At 43.1% G+C, this 22,628-nt stretch overlaps 1 protein-coding gene across 1 annotated transcript in view; it reads right to left on the reverse strand.

The window, feature by feature from the left end:
* The window catches only part of PCOLCE2 (procollagen C-endopeptidase enhancer 2), a 68,934-nt gene that overhangs the window by 14,115 nt on the left and 32,191 nt on the right, over positions 1-22,628 (reverse strand). Inside the window, 2 exon segments of the mRNA XM_030216180.1 lie at positions 1,009-1,092; positions 5,276-5,427. Of these exon segments, the coding sequence (XP_030072040.1) occupies positions 1,009-1,092; positions 5,276-5,427 (236 nt within the window).

The following is a 22,628-nucleotide window of genomic DNA, read 5'->3' on the forward strand; positions in this document are numbered from 1 at the left end:
CGCACACGCTAACCATGTAGGCGCCTATAGGGATATTTTAGGCACATACATGGTTAGTGCACATACATGGTTAATGCGCATTAAAAATGTTAACGCGCCTATAACGCTGCTTAGTAAACAGGGCCCTTAATGTGTTAATGGCATTAATAACACGTTAATTGCCCACCCCTTACTCAAAGCCCACCTCTTCAATGTTGCTTTCGACACCTAACCTCTATACCTTTCAAGTAAACTAGACTGCCCCAATTTAATGACCCCTACTTAACTAACTGTATATTTGTCCTTTAGATTGTAAGCTCATTGAGCAGGGACTGTCTTTCTATGTTAAATTGTACAGCACTGCGTAACCCTAGTAGCGCTTTAGAAATGTTAAATAGTAGTAGTAGTAGACAGAACATATTAACAACATGCATATTATCTTTATTACTAATAATCACATTTCAAACATTCTCAACCTCTTCCTCCTGTTTCTATACAAAATAAATCCCCCAGTGACTGTAGGCAGGGCTTGAGTCAGCTCAATTAAGTATCATCACCCACAACTTTCAATGAGGCCAACTTTACACATTAATTTTTAAGAATGTTTTCATATTTAGTGGCTCCCAATCCTTTAAAAAAATATTTTACCTACAAACTGAATTATAAACTTCTGAGGAAAACATTTTATGTGACAAACGCATCACTGTAAGCTAAATATATTCAAACTTCGAGCTAGACAACATGGCATCATAGGGGCTGAATCAACACTTTCATTTAGCAATAGTTTGCCTTGTTTGGCCATTTTTGGGTTTAGATTTAGATAGTTTGTTTGTTTCTGATACATTTTGCTTCAAAACATCTGAAAGAATCTACAGAGTTACAGACACTGTGAGGCACAGATAGTATAGTATTAAAAAAAACCCTATTGAATATTAATGATTCTTTAGAATCAGATTCTCTGTGACTTCTCCAAGACTCTTAAGGACTTGTGGCTGTGTATTTAAAAAGGAAACTGGCCTTTTCTCTTACCGAAATTACTTGAACAGTAGTTGCTCTCTAGGGTTCCACTTCGTCTGCATTTCTGTTGGCACAAGGTAACTGTTGGTTTCAAGCCTTTTCAAAACAGCAAAATATTAGATTTAAAAACATGCAATATATTTTAAAGTTTCTTCAAATATGTGAGTTCTTGACACTTGCATCCTGATGTGCAAGGAAGCATATGACAAGTACAGAGGATTTTTAGCTGGAAGAAGAAAGTAACATCAGAGATTTGCTAAGGACAGAGAGATCCAAACCTCGTTTCACTCCTTGCATACTTGCAGTGGCGTTCCTAGGGTGGCTGACACCCGGGGCGGATCGCCAATGTGCCCCCCCCCCCGGGTGCAGCGCGACCCCCCCCCCCCGGCGAAACGACAGACACCCCCCAGGTGCATCTTTACTTGCTGGTAGGGTGTTGCGCGTCTGTCGGTAACGCTCGTTCCCTGCTCCCTCTGCCCCGGAACAGGAAGCAGACCGCCCCCCCCCCCCCTTGGTACGCCACTGCATGCTTGAATTGTAGTCCTTATTGCCATAAGAAAATCAGAACAAAAGATGCATGCATACAGTGGAAGGAATGGATTAAGATGTCTTGATGGAGCCATTTCACTACCCACTTCTGTGCAGAATGATTTTATTGCCAATTTGCTTCATTTCTTTGAAGGCGTCAATAAACATGTTGATAAAGGTGAGACGGTTAATGTACTGTATCTAGATTTTCAGAAAGCTTTTGACAAAGTCCCTCATGAGAGACGCCTGAGAAAATTAAAGAATCATAGGATAGGAGGCAATGTTCGCTTGTGGGTTAGGAATTAGTTATTGTACAGAGGGTAGGGTTAAATGGCCATTTTTCTCAATGGAGGAAGGTGAATAGTGGAGTGCTGCGGGGATCTGTACTGGGACCAGTGCTATTTAACATATTTATAAATTATCTAGAAATTGGAACGATGAGTGAGATGATTAAATTTGAAAATGACACAAAACTATTCAAAGGTGTTAAAAACCATATGGAGAGTGAAAAATTGCAGGGAGACTTTAGGAAAGTGGAAGACTGGGCATCAAAATGGCAGATGAAATTTAATGTGAACAAATACAAAGTGATGCACATTGGGAAGAATAATCCAAAATCACAATTACCTGATGCTAGGGTCCACCTTGGGAGTCAGCACCCAAGAAAAAGATTTAGGTGTCATGGTAGGGCAATACGCTGAAATCTTCTGCCCATTATGTGGCAGTGGCCAAACAAGCAAACAGGATGCTAGGAATTATTAGGAAAGGGATTGTAAATAAGACCAAGAATACTTTAATGCCTCTGTATTGCTCCATGGTGTGACCTCACCTTGAGTATTGGCATTCAGTTCTGGTCACCATATCTCAAAAAAGATATAGCGGAATTAGAAAAGGTTCTAAGAAGAGCGATCAAAATGATAAAGGGGATGGAACTCCTCCCACCTGAGGAAAGGCTAAAGAGGTTAGAGTTCTTCAGCTTGGAAAAGAGACGGCTGAGACAAGATATGATTGAGATTTACAAAATCCTGAGCAGTGTAGAACGAGTAGAAGTGAATTTTTTTTTAACTCTTTTAAAAAGTAAAAAGACTAGGGAACGCTCAATGAAGTTACATGGAAAGTCTTTTTTCACTCAGCAAATAGTTAAACTCTGGAACTTGTTGCCGGAGGTTGTGGTAACCAAGGAGGTTTAATAAGACAGGAGACAGCATGAGCCTATCTGGTCCATTATGTGGGCTGAAGCTTGCCGCCATATTAAGTGACCCAAAACATTTGCAGATGCTACTGAAAAACAATAGCAAGCTTGTGAGGTTTATATTGTTTTATTAAACCGCCTTGGTTTTGCATTCTTTCTGTTAGGAGGGGAGTTTTTGAGGAGTTTGTTTTGGGTTCATTATATCTGGGCATTTCATCTGCTTGAATTCAGGTTCTGCAGATTGTGCAAAATGAAGCTGCTACGCTGATTACTGGCATTTGTAAGTTCAGTCACATTATTCCCATCCTAAAAAGTTTGCACTGGCTTCCAATTTCTTATAGAAATTGTACGTTCCCTCTCGCACTTTGCGATCTGTCTCAGCCAAGCAATTGTGTGTTCCAAATGTTACAGCATACCATTATACAGAAACATAGAGTGTTTGCAATTTTTGCACCTTTTCTTTGACATGACTTGCCAGGATATTTGAGATACCGCACTAATATATCACAATTTCAGAAACTAGTAAAGACACATTGTTTCATGAGGGCTTATTCAGAAATATGAAAAGATGAAGTGAAGTATGACTTGCTTTTTCCTGCAATGCTGGTCTTTGACTGGATAGGATCTTTTTTTGTCTAATTTAAGCTTTTGATTTTTCTTGCATTTGTATTTTCTATAGATCAAATCAAAATCCCATGAATCTAGGATAGACTCAAGCCTGGACTCTATATAGGAACTCTCCAACCCTATGGGTCTCCTATCTTTAGAAGGGAAAAGGCCTCAAAGAGCTGTAGGATACACTATATCTATAGAGCTAAACAGATCAATTAGATCCTCTCTTCATCATCGGCCATAAAAAACCGATTAGCGTAGAACACGCTCATTCTTCACTCCTAGGCGTGTCACCTGTGCCAAAAAATAAAAAAAAATTTAGCGCATGGATATGACAAAATTACAACTGGATGCCAGTACGCCAGTTTTTTGCTGCAGTAATCAAGTGTTTGTGCCTACTGCCGCTTTGTGAAAGGGCTCCTTCCTCTGTTTGAAGACAGTATATTGTCATGAATTAGGGAAAGGGAAATGGGACTTGATATACTGCCTTTCTGTGGTATTTTGCAACTACATTCAAAGAAGTTTGCATATATAGAGGTACTTATTTTGTGCCTGGGGCAATGGAGGGTTAAGTAACTTGCCCGCAGTCACAAGGAGCTGCAGTGGGAATCGAACCCAGTTCCCCAGGGTCAAAGTCCACTGCACTAACCACTAGACTACTCCTCCACTAATATAATTCTTGGACTTCCAGAAAGATAGGTAAGTTGTGTTCTTACTACTAATAAAAATCAATAAACGTTCATTAAATCCTCATATTCTTTTAGATCAGCGAGAGTGGTCTTACCTTCTTGTGTTGTAATACATTATTCTCAGCATAAGCATATAGTCTCCTCTAAGTGCTCTGATAAATGTGCATGATAAGGAAATAAAGCTCTTTAGAATCTAGCCACCAACAGATAATTATTTTCTCATGGTGAGTCCATTTTTAGAGGCTGGAGCCCAGTAAATGATGATAATAAATGAGATAAGTCAGCAGATTAGCTGATGACGCAATTCTGTTTGGATTCTACCAACCAACCAATCTTAAACGCATTTCAGAGCAGATTAGAAACAGAATCCATTTCATGGTACTTTACTTATTTAAAAATGATAGGACTGAATGCACTTTCCCATTAGTTAGATGGGACTTTGTGGTACAAGTATATAATCAATTAAACCAAGTGGATGTTTCAATATGTGACAGAATGCACTGGATGGCCTTCCAGCCTTCAAAAGTCTGCATCCATTGTATCTAAACATAGCTGGGGCTTTGCTTACTAAGCCGCAGTAGAGGCGCGTTAGCCCTTTTAGCGTGTGACAATATTCCTATGGGCGCCTACACAGCACGTGCTCATTTTGTGCACATGCTAAAATGCTAGCGCACCTTAGTAAACAGGGCCCTTGGTGTTCCAAAAAATATTATTGCACTAATGTAATAAGCATCCTCTAAAGAAAAAATAGGAAATTTATTTATGGCCATAAAAATAAATGAATTAATGATATATCTGAGAAAGAACTGATCCCTCTTTTAATTGATCTAGGACGTCTTTTAGTAAGGCGAGCTCGCGTTTTTAGCTTGTGCTAAACGTTAGAGACGCCCATAGGAATGCATTGGTGTCACTAACGTTTAGCGTGCCCACAATTTTAGCGCATTCAAAAAACGTGAGCGTGCCTTAGTAAAAGATCCTCCAAGTAAATATTGTTCTAATTTTTTAAACCATATTTATAGTATACTCTTAGCATTAAAACTCTACATAAATCTAGCTACAATAAAACACATTTTCAAAATGTACAAATAATATTGATTTAAAATTATGTGATTACTTTAGAGTGAGTAAAAACCCTGTTTAAACCATTTGGAGCAGTTTAAGAAGAACAGCATTCCAATCAATATTGCTAAACATTCTCCTTCTACATCAATGAAACATCTTCTAGAGCTGAAATTTCAAAGTAAGTGATAGAACGTACTTGTGGTTGAAGGGGCTCTGGTGAGTGCTGGAGCTGCAGTTGTGGGTAACTTTTTAGGCCTGAATTTGTAAGAACCGATGAAACCGTCAGCAGTTAAGCTCAAATCAGACAAGAACTGAATCAGTAGTTCATTCCTCTCTGATACAATGGGCCTGAAATAGAGGGAAAGGATCTTTTATAATAACAAGCCAAAACATTTAAAATTCTCTTTCCTGTCCGGCCGAAATTAATATAATGCATTTTAATAGTAACAGCTAGTTTCAATATATTTCTTAAATTATGACTTCTAGAAATGAGAAGGGGTTGATTGTGGACAATGCTACATCTGCCCTGTTTGTTTTTATACAATCACTCTAAGCACCATCTTATTGCCACTGACAGATATAATTGGGCTAAAACAGCCCCATTAAAAAAAAGAGGGGGGGGGGAATAGAAGGGCTGGCAAAAATCTATTTTTCCAGCTGCATTATCATGTAGCCAACAGCTGTCATATCAGCTTGTACTGATACCTCATGGTCACTGTGAGTACCACAGCCTGTAGAGCTAGATGAAAAACAAAGAAATCAGAGAATTGTGAGAAAATAAAAACACCTCATAAGAACTGCTCTGGAAAAACTTCCTTATATGTTGAATTTTTGTGTTCAGAAAATCTGCAGCAATCTTTTCTGTTCCTAACCCATCATTTTCCTTTATTTTTGTATTCTCCATCCTGACTCTAAGTAGATTTCTTGACGCTCGGTGTTACTCTTATGGCCACCTGGGATCTGTTTTTCTCATTCCCCAGCCTTAATTGTGTTGACTTTGAGTCGCTTCCAGACCCTACCAGCTCTAATGGACTCCAGACTCAACCATAGCTCAGTTCTCCCCCCCCCCCCCAATACAGTTTAGAGACATGATTTTTCATTTTCAGAACTGTACAATATTTAAGTCTTGTTAAGCGATTTCTGTACTAGGCTTGACAGCTTAAGTTTTCAAGATTTTCACAATGAATATGCATGAGTTGATCTGCATGTACTGTTCCATTGTATGCAAATAGATCTCATGACTATTCATTGTGGAAACCTTGAAAACCCGACTAGATTGTGGCCCATGAAGAACAAGGGTGGGCACCCACATTCCATTTACTAAGGACATGCTGAGCCAAACCTGGTTTTACTCCTTTGCATGCAAGGATTGAAGTCCTTATTGCCATAGGGAAGTCAGAAAAACAGATACATGCATACAGTAGAAGGAATGGATTAAAATGTCCTACTGGAGCCATTTCACAACCCACTTCTGTGCAGAATGATTTTATGGCCATGAATTATACATTTAAGACACTAACCATCTTGGGTAGACTTAATAACAACTTATGTAGATATCATTGGGACACATGGGATTATGCAAGACAGTACTTTGTAGTTAACCTAACTGGGTCAATCACCATACACTGAACTCGGTGCTCTTTTTATATGATGGTACTTTTACTTTGATACTCCATAAATGTCCAAAAAATCCAAATGACATTACAGTGGAATGCTATGTCATTATAAACATATATACCTTTACAAATAATCTCCTTTTCAGGCAGTGTATATACAAAAGATTCACAAACAGGTCAGGTTTTTAGGATATTCCTAAAGAATATGCATTATATTAACATCAACTAAATCCTTTGTCCTAGTTACATACTTTATATCCCCTAATAGTAACTCGTCACTGTGTTATCTTTGCAAAATTCACTTTATTAATCAATTCTCCAATCCCATAAAACTTCTTCTCATAATCTTAATCATGATGTTAATCTTCATTTTATAGTTGAACCCCTGACAACACTTTTGCGAAATGCAGTTACTGTGTTGGGTTTCATGGAGAGAAGAGAAACTGATAACAAGAATATTGAAGTTGGTGCGGTTAAGAGAAATTAAGACGAATGTTCCAGCATTTGTGAAGGAGCTTTAAGGAGTCTATGGATGATATTATAACAGTGAGATAATATACTCTCAAGAGCTGGAGTTTGTGATGAGAAACCGTGTGAACATATAGCATGGGAATTTTTGGTAAAGAACATTAACAGGAAGAGGAATCGTACATAATATTATTGTACATAGACAAGTTTATGTGAAAATTTTTCAGGGAGTTGTTCAAGCTCCCATGAGACTATGGGGCCCTTTTACTAAGCTGCGTAAGCATCTACGTGCACCCAATGCGTGCCAAAATGCAGTTACCACCCAGCTACCACGTGGCTCTTGCAGTAATTTCATTTTTGGCATGCGTCTGATACGTGCGTCTGACAAATAATTTTTATTTTTGGGCACGCATATCGGATGCGCGCCAAGTGGCATTTGACATGCATAGGTCATTACCGCCCGGTTACCATGTGAGTCTTTACCACTAGGTCAATGGCTGGCAGTAAGGTCTCAGACCCAAAATGGACGCACGCCAATTTTCATTTTGCCGCACGTCCATTTTCAGCAAAAATTTTAAAAAGGCCTTTTTTAGAGGAGTGCTGAAAAATGGATCGGCGTGTGCCCAAAACCCGTGCCTACACTACCGCAAGCAATTTTTCAGCACGCCTTTGTAAAAGGACCCCTATGTCATCAAGTAAAAACTTAGGGGATAGAGGAATTGTATTATTATTTGTCAAAGTATTTAGTTGATTTTAGGTGTGAATGAGAGGACTGCATGATTAAGATTGTGAGAGGAAGTTTTATATGATTGGAGAATTGATAAATAAAGTGAATTTTCCAAAGATAACACAGTGAAGAGCCACTATTAGGGGATATAAAGAATATGCATGAGATTTGCATATACTGTGGAGGTAGGATGCATGTAGATCTATCTTCTATATAGTCATTAAAAATATTTTGAAAACCTGACCAGTTTGCATGCCGTAGAGGACTGAGCTTGTATACCCCTGAAATACACACATATTCAAATTCATATGTCAAATTCAGGAGACTTGATTTTCAAGTATGCTTATGTTTGTTTATATCTATTGGTATTTCATGAATTGCCTTATTTCTGGTTCTCAAACTGCATTCCTAAGTGAGCAGAATATAACATGGACATTTGCTTAAGGAACTCAACTGGTATTCTCAGTTAAGAACTGAGCAGCAATACATATGGAAGTTGGTAAGAGGAGATTCTTTGTGGCTACATGTATTGAATCTATCCATTTGTGTTAGTTTTCTTGATTCAATAAATGAAGTTGACATTCTAGTGTGATGCTCTATGCATTATGGACTCAGCTGAGTCTAGAATCCCTATGGAGAGGCTTTTCTTGTATGTTAAGAGAAGAATCAGAGGAGGAGATGCCATGAACCAGATTTCCATTTCACTCAGTCTGCATGGGGCTAAAGGTTAATGGGTGGCATCTCATTAAATGAAAACATCAGAAACTTGCTCTTTTTTTAAAGGACATCTGATAATTAAGTTCAGAATTGAGATATCCAGTAATTATCACTTTTTTTTTAAATATTCATATTTTCCCCTCTGCAATGCAGAACTGAGCTTCCATTTTCTCTTTATTACGGTAAATGCAACGTTTTCTGTACAAACTAATCATAACTTATTTATATCTTCAGTTTTTTGCAGCACAGATTTCTAAGACCTGGAGCAAACTGGATTCTTGTTCTATAGCTTTTATGGCTATGTAGAGCATATCAAAAAGGGGTTGATATATTCTTGCAGCATAATGCACATTCCCCAGGATTCTATACAGTGTGACTTAAGTTGCGTGTGCAAATCCAGTCATATTCTGGATCTGCGCACGCAATTTAGTTAAGCCAATCAGCACTAACAATTTATTTATCCAATTGCCACTTAATAAACAATTATTGATACTAATTGGCATTAATTATAATTTACACACAGAATTGTCTAAGTGTGATTCACATAAATTCTAAGTTGCATAGTTGAAAAGGGGGCATGGCCATGGATGTGGAATGGGCGGGTCATGGGCATTTCTCAAATCTATGCGTGTGGTTATAGAATACACCCGGTCCGCACCTAAATTTAGGCAATTGGGATTTACACCAAGTTTTACTTGGCGTAACTGTCAATGACTAAATTTAGTCACGTGGACAGACACTTGGCATCCTATATAATAATTCTCACCTCCAACATTCTGAAGCTGCCTGGGACTTTGGATCTCTCGGAGGTGGTCTGCTTCCGTCGGTAGATCAGAGTGACGTCATGACTTCCACACTGCTGAGAGAATCCAATGAAGTGGCACGCGCAAACAAAAAAAAATTGAGACTGGGTGCCGCCCTCCCGAACCTGCCGCGCACACCAACCGCCCTCAACAAAACAAACAGCTGACGAGAGTGCCGCACTCCTGAACCTGCCGCCTCCAAAAAAGAACGAAGCACCTGAGGAGACTGCCGCCATCACGAAGCGCCCTACCAACCCTGCTGTCCTCCAAAAAAAACAGCTGACCAGACTGACGCCCTCACGAACCTAGCACCCTCAAAAAAAAAACCAACAGCTGACGAGACTGCCTCAGAAACCGCCCTCCCGAACCTGCTCCGCTGTCAGAATGCCCTCCCGAAACAAAAATGACAGAACAGACAACTGATGCTGCCATGACACAGGTGTCTGACACGCTGCTCACAAAAATGACAGAACAGACAACTGATGTTACCATGACACAGGCATCTGACACGCTGCTCAAAAAAGAAAAAGAAAAGGATTTAAATCATAATCAGAAGCCTGACAGTGTTCTGCGTAAGTGTCCTACTGCCTATTATCTCCTGCAATGAACGAACGGAAGGAGGGGGGGGACGCAATTCACTTGGAAAGGGGGGGGGAGTTTATGCACAACAACCTTACATTGCCACTCACACAGGAGGGGGTGGGGGCCAGAACTTGGACCGGAAAGGGGGGGAAACCTGCACCTCGGACAGAAGAAGGGTGTCATGCAGACACACAGACACAAACACATACTCTGGCACACAGACACACTCTCTCTTTCATACTCACACACACAGTCTTTATCTGTGTCTCACTGGCACACACAAGGGGGTCATGGAAAGACACACACACACACACACACGTACTCTGTCATGCAGAGGAACCTTACATTGCCAATCACTCAAGAGGGAGTGGGAGGGCCGGAACTTCGAACAGAAAGGGGGGGTAACCTGCACCTCGGACAGTAGGAGGGGGTCATGCAGACACACACACATACTCTGGCACACAGACACACTCTCTCTTTCACACTCACACACACAGTCTTTATCTGTGTCTCACTGTCACACCCACACACACACGTTCTCTGTCAATCACACACAACCAGTCTATCACTCTATGTGCCTCAATGTCACACACACTCTCTCTCTCACACACACACACTGTATGTCTGTCATACCCACACTCACACATACACATACACTCTGTCTCACTGCCCGCCCCTGTGTTCCTGCAACGGCAAGGAATGTGGATATTACTGGAAGAAAGGACCAATGCAGGAGCACCCATACATTGCCACTCTCACATATCTGTCACAATCCATCTCTGTGTCACACACACACACACACACACACACACACTCTTTCTCTCTCTCTCTCACACACACAGTCACTCTCACACACACTCTCTCAAACATACACTGCACATGGGAAGACAGTTGTTGCACATGGTGGTACAACACGGCAACAGATGATTTACAAATTTAACAATTATTCCTTCTCATTATAATACTTTTCTAACAACTGTATGGTTACCAAGAAAAAAAACATTGCTAGCGCCCGTTTCCTTTAAAACAGAAACGTGCCTTTTTTACTAGTATTCTATAATCTGTGTGGAAATTTAGGCTTTATTCTACAAAGTACGTCTAAATTTAGGTATACTTTAGAGAATATGCCTAGGCATATTTTTTTGGCGTGGATTTTTCAGGTGCAATATATAGAAACTAGCCCATAATGTGTGGATAATTCATGTGGGCCCAAAAAGAGGTAGTTTATTAACCTTGCAAGAATGGTATGAAATGGAAAGGGCTAGTCAAAATGATTTTTGAACTATTTTGCAGTATAGGAATGCAGGCAGAACACTTTTGTTTTATTTTTCATTTATATTGTTCTGTTTCATTTTTTTTTTTGTAGCACACACTGGGCCAGATTCTATATATAGCACTTAAAAAATCCCCAGGGTAAATATTTCTGCCTATAAGTGTACTCTATAAGATTTAAGCGCAGTATATAGAATACACTTAGGGCCCTGTTTACTAAGCTGCGTTATAGGCGCATTAGGGACTAGCGCGCGTTAACCATGTACACGCCTACAACATCCCTATAGGCGCCTACAGAGTTAGCATGCACACTAATTGTAGGCGCATTAAAAATGCTAATGCGCCTTAGTAAACAGGGCCCTTAGTTGAACTCCGTGCCTCCATTTACACCAATGAAAATGTGATGTAAATCCTGGAGCACAGATTTACACGTGCTGGGCCATATTCTATAACAATGTGGGTAAATTTGGGAACACCCATGAAACGCCCCTTTCCCCACCCATGGCTATGCCTCTTTTGAACTGTGCACTTTAGAATTTAGGTGCAGTTCATTACAGAATACGCTTAGCGAGTTATGTGTGTAAATTCTAATTATTGCCAATTAGTGCTCATTATTGGTTGTTAAGTGCTGTTACAAAACGCTGAGTGGCTTGCTAAGACAATTACGTTACATGCATTGTTATGGAATTAGATTAGATTTCAGCATGGAACACTAGGCGCGATATATAGAATCTGGCAGACTATGCCTGAATAGAAATTAGAAACTGAAACGATATGAAAATGCAGCCTGTTCTGTAGTACTTTGGTATGGCATTTTCTAACAGATCTCAAGACAGAAATCTAAATGATGCAAGCATAATTTTTATAATTTTGCATTCTACTTAAATTACAGGGTTTTAACATTTTTTTTAAAAAGTATCTGCATCCTAAATGCCAGGAATTGTCAATAATTATCAACAATTATTAACCTGATCGCCTCTCACACTACTAGAAGTGGTTTCTCCACATTTGTGGCCCCTTTAATGGAGGCATCAGTTTCTGTGACAGGCTGTTATACAGGTGGGAACATGTATGTGTCTCCGCCCCCCCCCCCATCCTGAATCCTGATCTCTCCCCCTACTGCCCCTTCCCTGAGTTTTCTTTCTCCTAAACCCCACCATGGCTTCTTCCTGGGTCTCTCCCTCCCAAATGTTCCTCATTTGATCTTCAGGCAGTGACAATAGGAGGAATATCACATAACCCCACCCTCATCTTCTGCATGGGCTTTGTGTTTCACAGGAAGGCACTGTGGCCCTCATGATCAAAAGCAAACTCCGGCGCTAGAGGCTGTTAACGCCATACTAGCACCGGAGATTGCTGCCGACCCATGATCAGAGCCCTCGAGCGCCTGAAACAACGCACTCGAGGGCTCTTAGCGCAAGTAGCATGCAAATGCATGCTAAACAGGGCTTCTAGCGCAATTAGCTTGCAAATGCATGCTGATCAGCGCTTAACGCATTCATCCCCAATGATCAGCGGCCAGTGCGCCAAAGATTGGGTCACTGGCCGCGGCAAAATCAACGCCAGCTCTGAGCTGGCGTTACACTTTGCGGATCATTGGGGAGGAATGGTGAGCCCTGTCCAGCATGCAGTTGCATGCTGACAGGCCCCCGTTCCCCCCCAAAGCAAACGCAAACAGGGGACTGGAGGTCCGGTGGACCTCCAGTCCCCCCGACGATCCAACCCCCTCCATGCCCAGGGAGGGCTGGAGATCCGGTGGGTCTCCAGCCCCCCCCCCCGAACCCCCAGAAATCGTGGTGGCCGCCTCCGGCCAAACACTGTCCCACCCTCCCACCCAGTGACGGGGGGGCTGGAGGTTCAGTGGGTCTCCAGCCCCCCCAAACCCCCAGAAATCGTTGTGGCCGCCTCCGGCCAAAGGCTATCACACATTGTTATCCATCGACGGGGGGGGGGGGGGGCTGCAGCCCACCCTAACTCCTCCCCCCCAGCATTCTCCATTGAATCCCTGGTGGTCCGTGGTGACCGAGCCCTTACATGGTCTGTAGCCACGTCCAGCGCGTCCCAGGATGCAATGGGCGGGGCTGGGAGCCGCCATTTTGCAGCGGCGTCGACAGGAAGAGGAGGGAGGCAGGCAGGCAGGCTGCGTCCCTCCAATGAAAGGTAGGGGGCCTGACGGGAGGGAGGGTCACCACGGACCACCAGGGATTCAATGGAAAACACTGGGGGGGGAGGAGTTGGGGTGGGCTGGAGGTCCACCGGACCTCCAGCCCCCTCCCCCCCGTCGATGGATAACAATGCGTGATAGCCTTTGGCCGGAGGCAGCCACAACGATTTCTGGGGGTTTGGGGGGCTGGAGACCCACCGAACCTCCAGCCCCCCCGTCACTGGGTGGGAGAGTGGGACAGTGTTTGGCTGGAGGCGGCCACCACGATTTCTGGGGGTTCGGGGGGGGGGGGGCTGGAGACCCACCGGATCTCCAGCCCTCCCTGGGCATGGAGGGGGTCGGATTGTTGGGGGGACCGGAGGTCCACCGGACCTCCAGCCCCCCCGTCACTGGGTGGGAGGGTGGGAGAGGGTTTGGCCGGCGGCGGCGGCGGCCTCGAGGTTTTCTGGGGGTTTGGGGGGGGGGGGGCTGGAGACACACATTTTTCGGTCCTCCAGCCCTCGTTGTTCGGGCCTCGGCAGGCTGTTTGACAGGTTTGGGCTTTTGACAGCCCAGACCTGTCAAACAAGTGCGGGAGGATTGTGCTGAGCGCATGCTCAGGCGCAATTCTCCCGCACTAAAACATGATAATCAAAGATAACAGCGCTGCTTAGATTTGCATGCATTATCTTTGATCATCGATGCAGAAAAGCCCTGCGCTGTCCCGGCGCTATTTTTAGGGCGCTGTTTGGAACAGCGCGGGGCTTTTGATCATTAGGGCCTGTAAGAGGCTGGCTGCTGCTTGTCCACTAGCACTGGCTCATGGAGTGCATGCTGAATTTTGCCTGTATTATTGCAGAAGCTTCTGCCTGAAGCCCTCTGCCTGCTGGGTCAACAGCGAATATGAGGGCCCTTTTATCAAATGGCGGCAAAAGGTGGCCCACGATGGCATTGGCATGGGGGATCACTGCACGCTGGGACCACCTTTTAACACCAGGGGTAAAAGAGTTTTTTTTTAAGGGGCAGTAAATGGCTGTGTGGTAATTAAAAAATTGCTGCACAGCCATTTACTGCTGGCGCCCTTACTGCATCCTCTTTAGGAGGTGGTGAGGGCTCTGGTGGTAACCCAGCGGTAACTGGGCAACTCATAATGCTGTCCAATTAGCACCAAGCATGCCCACTCCATGCCCAAATATAAAACATTTTCTAGTACCGGAAATGGTGCGCAGTGGTAGGGCCAATTTGCCATGCACAAACCCAGCAGTAGCCATACCGCTGGGTGATACAAGGGCCCCATGGTATGGTTGCCCCCTTAAAGTCAGCCCTGCAGAGCTGCCAAGGTACCCAGTTCCAGGAGGGAGACTTTTCGGCAGTGCGTTTTTTCTAGCAAAAAAGGTGCCGGTACTCAAATGCCAGGCCATCTTTCAGGGGTAGGGTGATCACTGAGGGACCCACCCCACAATCGTCAGGTCCCCTGCAACCAGTCACAGAATCTATTACAAGACAGAATTGGTGTGTAAAACCTGAGCTCTATCATTAAAACTTGGGGTCCATGGGTCAATTTTAGCAGACAATGGAAAAGGTGCCAGTACTCAGTACCCCCAAGTACCCCCTCAAAAAAAGCCCTGCTTTTCGGCCAATCCTAGTTTTAAACATACATCTCAAAGTAGTGTGACATTTGTAGCCCATGATTCTACCCATTGAAATCAGTGCTGCAGGTTCCATAAGGCAACCTAGTGAGGTTGGCAGAAATCCAGCATTGGCCTAAAAAACTCTCTCCTGGACTTAGGTAACTTGGAAGCTCAGTCCCTGTCTGTGTTCATTAATCTAGTACTAAAATGTCCTTTAAGATTTCTAGAAAGAAAAAAATATGAAACAAATGCCCTTTAAAAATTTCTAACAACAGAAAAATGCTTAGCATTTGATATCCATAGTAACTGAATTTGTAATTGTTCAGGCAACTAGGCTTATTGTTTAAAGTGGATACCTGCTAAGGTGGGGTTACCAGCGACCTTTACAAATAAATATTAACCTTAAAGACACTTGTAACTATTTATTTAAGATTGATCTTACTATGCAGTGGCACTATTTTTTCATACCAAAACTTTTAATTTTGCAAAAAATAAAATAAAAAATAAATCACATATTTAGAGGCAAAAATCCAGACACAAAAGTTCATAAACTGAAATCTATTTAAGAACCATTACATCTGTTCTAATTAAATTCATTACTCTCACACAGGGAATGGTATAACCCTTTAGGATTTCACAATACAATTTCCCAGCCGCTAAGGAGTTTAGGTGGCTCCTCTGGGAAGTTCGCAGAAGCAGAGACTTGACAGAAGAAACTCTATAGTGTGGAAAGAGATTTCTTGTGGCAGAAAGCCAGACGGAGTCTGGGGAGTTGGAGAAAAAGAAATCCTGTGCCTGTTTGTAAAGCACTATCCCTCTGACTCTATATAGAGTGCATAGAGATCCGCGCCAAAATCCAGGTATATTCTATAACAGTGTGTGCAACGTAATTGGCTTGACAAGCTAGCCAGCATTGATAACAGCACTAAGCCACGCAGACTACTGCAATGGAAGTTATGCGGGATGCAAAGAACAAACCTTAAAGAAACTTCAGACCGCACAAAACACGGCAGCTAGGCTTATATTTGGAAAAACGCGATTTGAAAGCGCAAAACCCCTCCGTGAAAAGCTACACTGGCTCCCAATCAAAGAACGCATTTCCTTCAAAATCTGCACCCTGGTTCACAAAATCATCTACGGTGAAGCCCCGGGATACATGACAGACCTGATCGACTTACCAACCAGAAACATATCTGACTCAACACGAACATTTCTAAATCTGCACTACCCAAGCTGCAAAGGTCTTAAATACAAAACAACCTACGCATCCAGTTTCTCCTACATAAGCAGGCAACTATGGAATGCATTACCAAAAGCCTTGAAAATGATGTACGACTTACCTAAACTTCTGGAAATCACTAAAGACTAACCTGTTTCAAAAGGCATACTCTACCGACCCAACTTAAATGCCTGAACTCTGCAACACAACAAAACTCAAGCACGTAATGGACATACCTCAACTCTTCCGTTGTACGATTCCCTAATGTGGCAGTGCTACATGAACTTTATCCTACCACAACATCACTTCGTATTTGTTCCCCGGAGACTTCAAAGCCTCTCTGGTACTATGTAAGCCATATTGAGCCTGCAAATAGGTGGGAAAATGTGGGATACAAATGTAACAAATAAATAAATTAATTAACAAGCAATAATAAGCACTAATTGGTTATAATTAGAATTTACATGCACAACTCGCCAAGTGTATTCTGAAATGAACTGCGCCTAAATTCTAATGTGCACAGTTCAAAAGGGGTGTGGCCATGGGTGTTTTGTGGGTGTTCCAAAATTCATGCGCATAGTTTTAGAATACGGCAGGGATTTACATCACGTTTTCATTGGTATAAATGGGGACGCGTACTTTTAGGTGCTGGGATATCAACTAAGTGCATGCTATATACCGTGCCTAAATCTAGGTGCCGCTTATAGAATAGGCTTAGGTAGAAATGTTTTCCAAGTGGATTTTTTTAGGCGCCTTATATAGAATCTGGCCGTATTTATGTCCTGTTCTAAGGGTGCAGTAGACAACTTTGATTTCAATCACAGCCTTTTTATCCTCTTTTATTGCTTGCTCACTTACAGAAACACATCCAACAGTTTTACCTGCTCCCTAACTTTCCACAGTCACTAAAACATAGGATGGGATCACTCGGACTCTCACCATGTCTTACTGAGGATGTGTCCAAGGTCTTGGGTAGGTTGCATCTGAATGCTCCAAGCAATATCCATCCACAGGGACATAGATGCCAGCTCTTTGAGTGCTTGAGCATCCCCAATATTGCGTGAAATCCTTCACTGTGTCTGTAAGAGGCATTATTTGTGCCGAGTTTAACACCCCAAATAATTTTGAAAAGTTGGTTCTTATGCACAAGGAGTGATCCGTGTCCACAGTATCATCTTTTGTATCAGTGGCTAGAGATCTAGCTACTTTGTATAATGTCCCTTCTAATAGCTTGCTGGATAAAGGGGAAGATTTAGTAGCTGCTAAGATGTTATATAACCATGGGCTTTGCAGGGGGTCATCAAGTAGAGGGGAAGTCCTGCTTCAAAGTCCTTATGGCTGGGGATAGTCTGTTAGGATTAAGGACAAAAACAGCTCGATAGTAGTTTGTGTTCTTGCAGGAAGTTCAAGGCTTTATTGATAAGTTGACAAAATATCCATAAATTCAAAAGTCACATACATGTAGGGTTCTTTATTGACTCTAGGTACCCTATCAAGCTTCTCCAGGGAATTCCCTAATAGTTTGGGATCCCCTTGTTGGTACCTTATTAGTTCTTATGACTTTTCTCCTTTCCTGAATACTTTTAGAATGAATAGAATAAAGGACGCTAGATAATGATGAATTCTTTTCCACCAGTAATAATTCCTCTGGGGACCACTCTCCTGGGTACAGATGTTTTGCAGCCTGCTTTGCCCCTTCAGCTTTCTGTAAACTTCTTCAGAACACATTCCTGAGAATAAATCCCAGTGCAGGAAGGAGTGTGAGAAATATTTCCACTCAAATTGGCACCTGGCTTCCCTCACAGCTGCTCCAGGTACACTCCCTCACTTCAAAGCCAGGGACTATAAATAACTATGAACCCTGAAGTTCCGTGGAAGAGAGAGTCCAGCTGTTTCTGTGCTCTTGGTTTTATTATTCCTGTCACCATTCAGGCACCTCCCATTGGGGAAGGACCTATATAAAGCTATATTCCTTCTCTAAACCTCAGTCACTCTCCTAATCAAGGGCCTGAGACAGTAGCATAGCCAGAAAGCAAGTTTTGGGTGAGCTAATGGGCAAGATGGATGTATGAACATTTAATCTCCCTCCTCCCCACCTTCCCTAACAATTGAAGTCATCTGCAGCCCGCCGACCCCACTCAGAAATGCATGGCAGTCAGTATCACTTTGAGCTGATACTTAATGTATGGATATAGGGGCCCTTTTACTAAGCTGCGTAAGCGTCTACGCGCATCCAATGTGTGCCAAAATAGAGTTACCACCCGACTACCGCATGGCTCTAACGGTAATTTCATTTTTTGGCGTACGTCCGATACACGCATCTGAAAAATATTTTTTATTTTCGGACGCGCGTAACGGGTGCGCGCCAAGTGGCATTTGATGCCGGGATTCTTTACCATTAGGTCAATGGCTGGCGGTAAGGTCTCAGACCCAAAATAGACGCGGCAATTTTGATTTTGCTGCATGTCCGTTTTCAGCAAAAAAAACCCCCCAAAAAGGCCCTTTTCACAGGCATGCTGAAAATGGATTGGCGAACGCCCAAAACCTGTGCCTACAATACTGGAAGCCATTTTTCAGTGAGCCTTTGTCAATGGACCCCACAGTAACTTAACCAAACATGGAAGTACTGCAGATGTGCTCTGTTCATATGCAAGAATGGTGTTGGTGGCTCAGACTGCTGCCACTGTCTGTTGCACTTTTCTTAGTGCGGTCAGTGGGCTGCAGATGTCTTCAGCCGACAGGGTTTAGCCCACCTATGACTGTGGTATAGCTGGCTATAATCGATATCCATGTAAATCTGATGTATGAAGATAATTTGATTTTAATGGAGGAAGAACCTCAAATTGTAAAGGAACACTCCGTCGTTGATAACATCAACATAAGGGAGGTACTCTAAATCATCACAGGAAAAAAACCTCCTGATTTAGAGGACCTCCCTTATGTTGATGTTATCAACGACGGAGTGTTCCTTTACAATTTGAGGTTCTTCCTCCATTAAAATCAAATTATCTTCATACATCAGATTTACATGGATATCGATTATAGCTAGATTTTCACTTTAATATTTGGATATCCTAGATAGCTCTTTTTTGGTTTGTTTAGATTGTGGTATAGCTGGTACAGAACATACCACAGTGACTATATCAATGAAACACGTCAGTAGAGGACACTGTCTATGCAATTTAGAACTTAAGACATAGGGTTACCATATTTTGTCCCCCCAAAAGGAGGGCACATGCCCCGCCTCTTTCACAACCACCCCCCTTTCACACCCTCGCTCCGCCCCCTGTCACATTTTCCCCTCCCCCCTGTCACACACCCTCTCACTCCCCTCCCCGTCACCCCCTCCCCTTACCTTACTACTGCCCTGGTGGTCTAGTGACCTCTTCGGAGCAGGAAAGAGCCCCCTCTTTCTTGCCTGGAGCGCTGCCCTGCATGCATCCTTCCTGTTCGTGATCTCGGTGCTGATTCAAAATGACCGCCGAGAGTTGAAGTCTCGGAAGAGGTCACTAGACCACCAGGGCAGTAGTAAGTGAGGGGAGGCTAGCAATCTGCCCGTTTGTCTGGATTTCTGGACAAACGGCCAGGCTGGCGGGCGGGCCGTCCTATAGGACGGCACGCCCACCAGCTTGCCCGTTTCTCCAGAAATCCGGACAAACGGGCAGATTGGCAAAACCCGCCCGGTTGCCCAGACATGTCCTCAAAAAGAGGCCATGTCCAGGAAAATTCGGACATATGGTAACCCTATTAAGACAGGAATCCACAGTGACATCCCTAGTGTGTTAGACTGGGAGCTATATCACAAATCACTGGACAGTTCAAGTTTCTTTTATTCAACATTTGATATACTGCCTACCAGTAGTTAACATCTCACCAGTTTACAATAAAAGTCAAAATAAAATAGAAGAAACGTATAAGTCTAAAATAACTTACAGATGAATGAGAAAAAGAAAATAGACCCCTGTTTAAAGTGTATAACAACAGGAAGACTGGGACCTTTTACACTTTTAACTCAAATGTTATTCCTTGTGACTTAGAAAGCTGAATGCAAACATGTCATTCAGAAGTCTGTATCTTCATTCAGAGGAACAAGGAATGGAAATTGTACTAAATCAGAACTCAGGAGCAGCACTGAATGTAAATAAAACTGTGTTCTGTTTGTTCTTCTGTATAACATTCAGCTGTTTATGGCAGAACATGTAAATTTAAGCCTAAGGGAATACCAGTTCATTTTCCTGCAGTGAAATTGTAGTATCACTCATTGTTCCCGGTCATAGAGGGTTCATTGCACCAGCTATAACCATCCTCAATGAAACTCACCCCCGAATCTAGGACAGGGTTACATATGGCTCCACAGAGGCTTGGTGGAAGAAACCAGGTGTTGCTGTATCCTTGGGAAATTTCAGCCAATGACCTTTGCTGTGGTTGAAGGTTGCGGTTGCATAATACCACCATGGACTGTGTTTGTTAAAGGACATACACGTTTAGAGAACTTCTTTCATATCGTAAACCCATTTTGTATTATTTGTCGAAGTGGGAGAGGGCACTGGGTGTATCCTATGAATATGTACAATGGGACAAGGTGTTTAAATCTCTACTTCAGGCGTCTGTCTCTAGAACTTCAGTAGAAAATGAATACAAAATACTGTATTGTTGGTACTATACTCCCCAGCGAATGGCCAGGATGTTTCACTTGGGGTCAGCTTTTTGCTGGTGCCAATGTAAGCCAGAAGGAGATATGTTTCACATTTGGTGCCCTCATGCTCAGAAATTTTGGACTATTGTATTGCACTTCATTATTAGCGTAACCAAAATTTCCTAATCTATGAAAATGGACTACTGTCTTCTGCACTTTAAGCCTTGAGGTGTGAAAAGGCCTATTCACCATTTAGCTACATAAGTGTTTGTGGCCAGCAAATTGGTTTTAGCAGCGGCATGGAAGTGCCCCACCCTTCCTGGCCTTTGGATGATTCTGTGCAAGTTGGATCATATTCATCTGATGTCTAAATTAACAGCTTTGCGTACAGGATACTTATTAACATACCATAAGATCTGGGACCCGTATGTATGGTGGACCTCGCATCCTGACTCTTCTTTGCTTACTCATTAAGGGGGGGGGGGGTTCTGGTGGTTCAGTGCATAGGCACCAACTCCGTGGGTACTGTGGGTGCTCGAGCACCCCCAATATTTTCACCCGCCGGAAGCTGGACCCAGAAGTTCCCTTCTCAGCCAGCCTGACCTGACCGGCAGCAGTGAAAGGCAAGCAGGCTCGGAGCTTCAGCCTTCCCTTCTCCCTCAACTCTGGTCCCGCCCTTGCGGAAACAGGAAATGAGGGCGGAACTAGAGCTGAGAGAGAAGGGAAGGCTGAAGTGCCGAGCGTGCTGGCCTTTCACTGCTGCCGCCGGAACCCCGAGGTAAGATGAGTTTTAAAATTCTGGGCGGCATGCAGGAAGGCGAGGGTGGACCGGCGGAGGACTGTTGTGAGAGAAGAGGTCGGGCTGGAGTTGGGACTGGCACTCGGAGGGAGGGCCTGGAACTCAGAAAAGGGGGAGGGGGAGGGAAATGCACCACCTGTAAAAAAAAAAAAAAAATTCAGCACCCCAAATCATTTTGAAAAGTTGGCTCCTATGGTTCAGAGGTAGAATTCTTGCCTGCAATGCGGGAGGCTCAGGCTCAATTCCCAGCCAATGCAATGGTTTAGTTGGTGTGCTAGGATCTAAAGGTGAAGAAACAATGCGACAAGGCGACGGCTGTGGACAGAAGGATGATAGGCTGCATAGACAGGGGTATAACCAGCAGAAGAAAGGAGGTGTTGATGCCCCTCTACAAGTCATTGGTGAGGTCCCACTTGGAATATTGTGTTCAGTTTTGGAGGCCGTATCTTGCTAAAGATGTAAAAAGACTGGAAGCGGTGCAAAGAAAAGCTACGAACTGTAAGAGGAAAGACTTGCCGACCTGAACATGTATACCTTGGAGGAAAGGAGAAACAGGGGTGACATGATGCAAACATTCAAATATTTGAAAGGTATTAATCTGCAAACAAACCTTTTTCGGAGACGGGAAGGCGGTAGAACTGACATAAATTGAGGTTGAAGGGGGGGGCAGACTCGGAAGTATTTTTATACAGAGAGGGTGGTGGATATGTGGAATGCCCTCCCGCAGGAGGTGGTGGAGATGAAAACAGTAATGGAATTCAAATGTGCGTGGGGTAAACACAAAGGAATCCTGTTTGGAAGGAATGGATCCAAGGAATCTAAGCGGAGATTAGCTGGCGAGGTCGGTAATTGGGAAGCGAAACCGGTGCTGGGCAGACTTCTATGGTCTACATCCTGATTATGACTGAATAGATAGGGATGGGCTGGAGTGTAAAC

This window comes from Microcaecilia unicolor, chromosome 10 (genome assembly GCF_901765095.1).
Source record: "Microcaecilia unicolor chromosome 10, aMicUni1.1, whole genome shotgun sequence".
In the NCBI taxonomy this organism is placed as follows: Eukaryota; Metazoa; Chordata; class Amphibia; order Gymnophiona; family Siphonopidae; genus Microcaecilia; species Microcaecilia unicolor.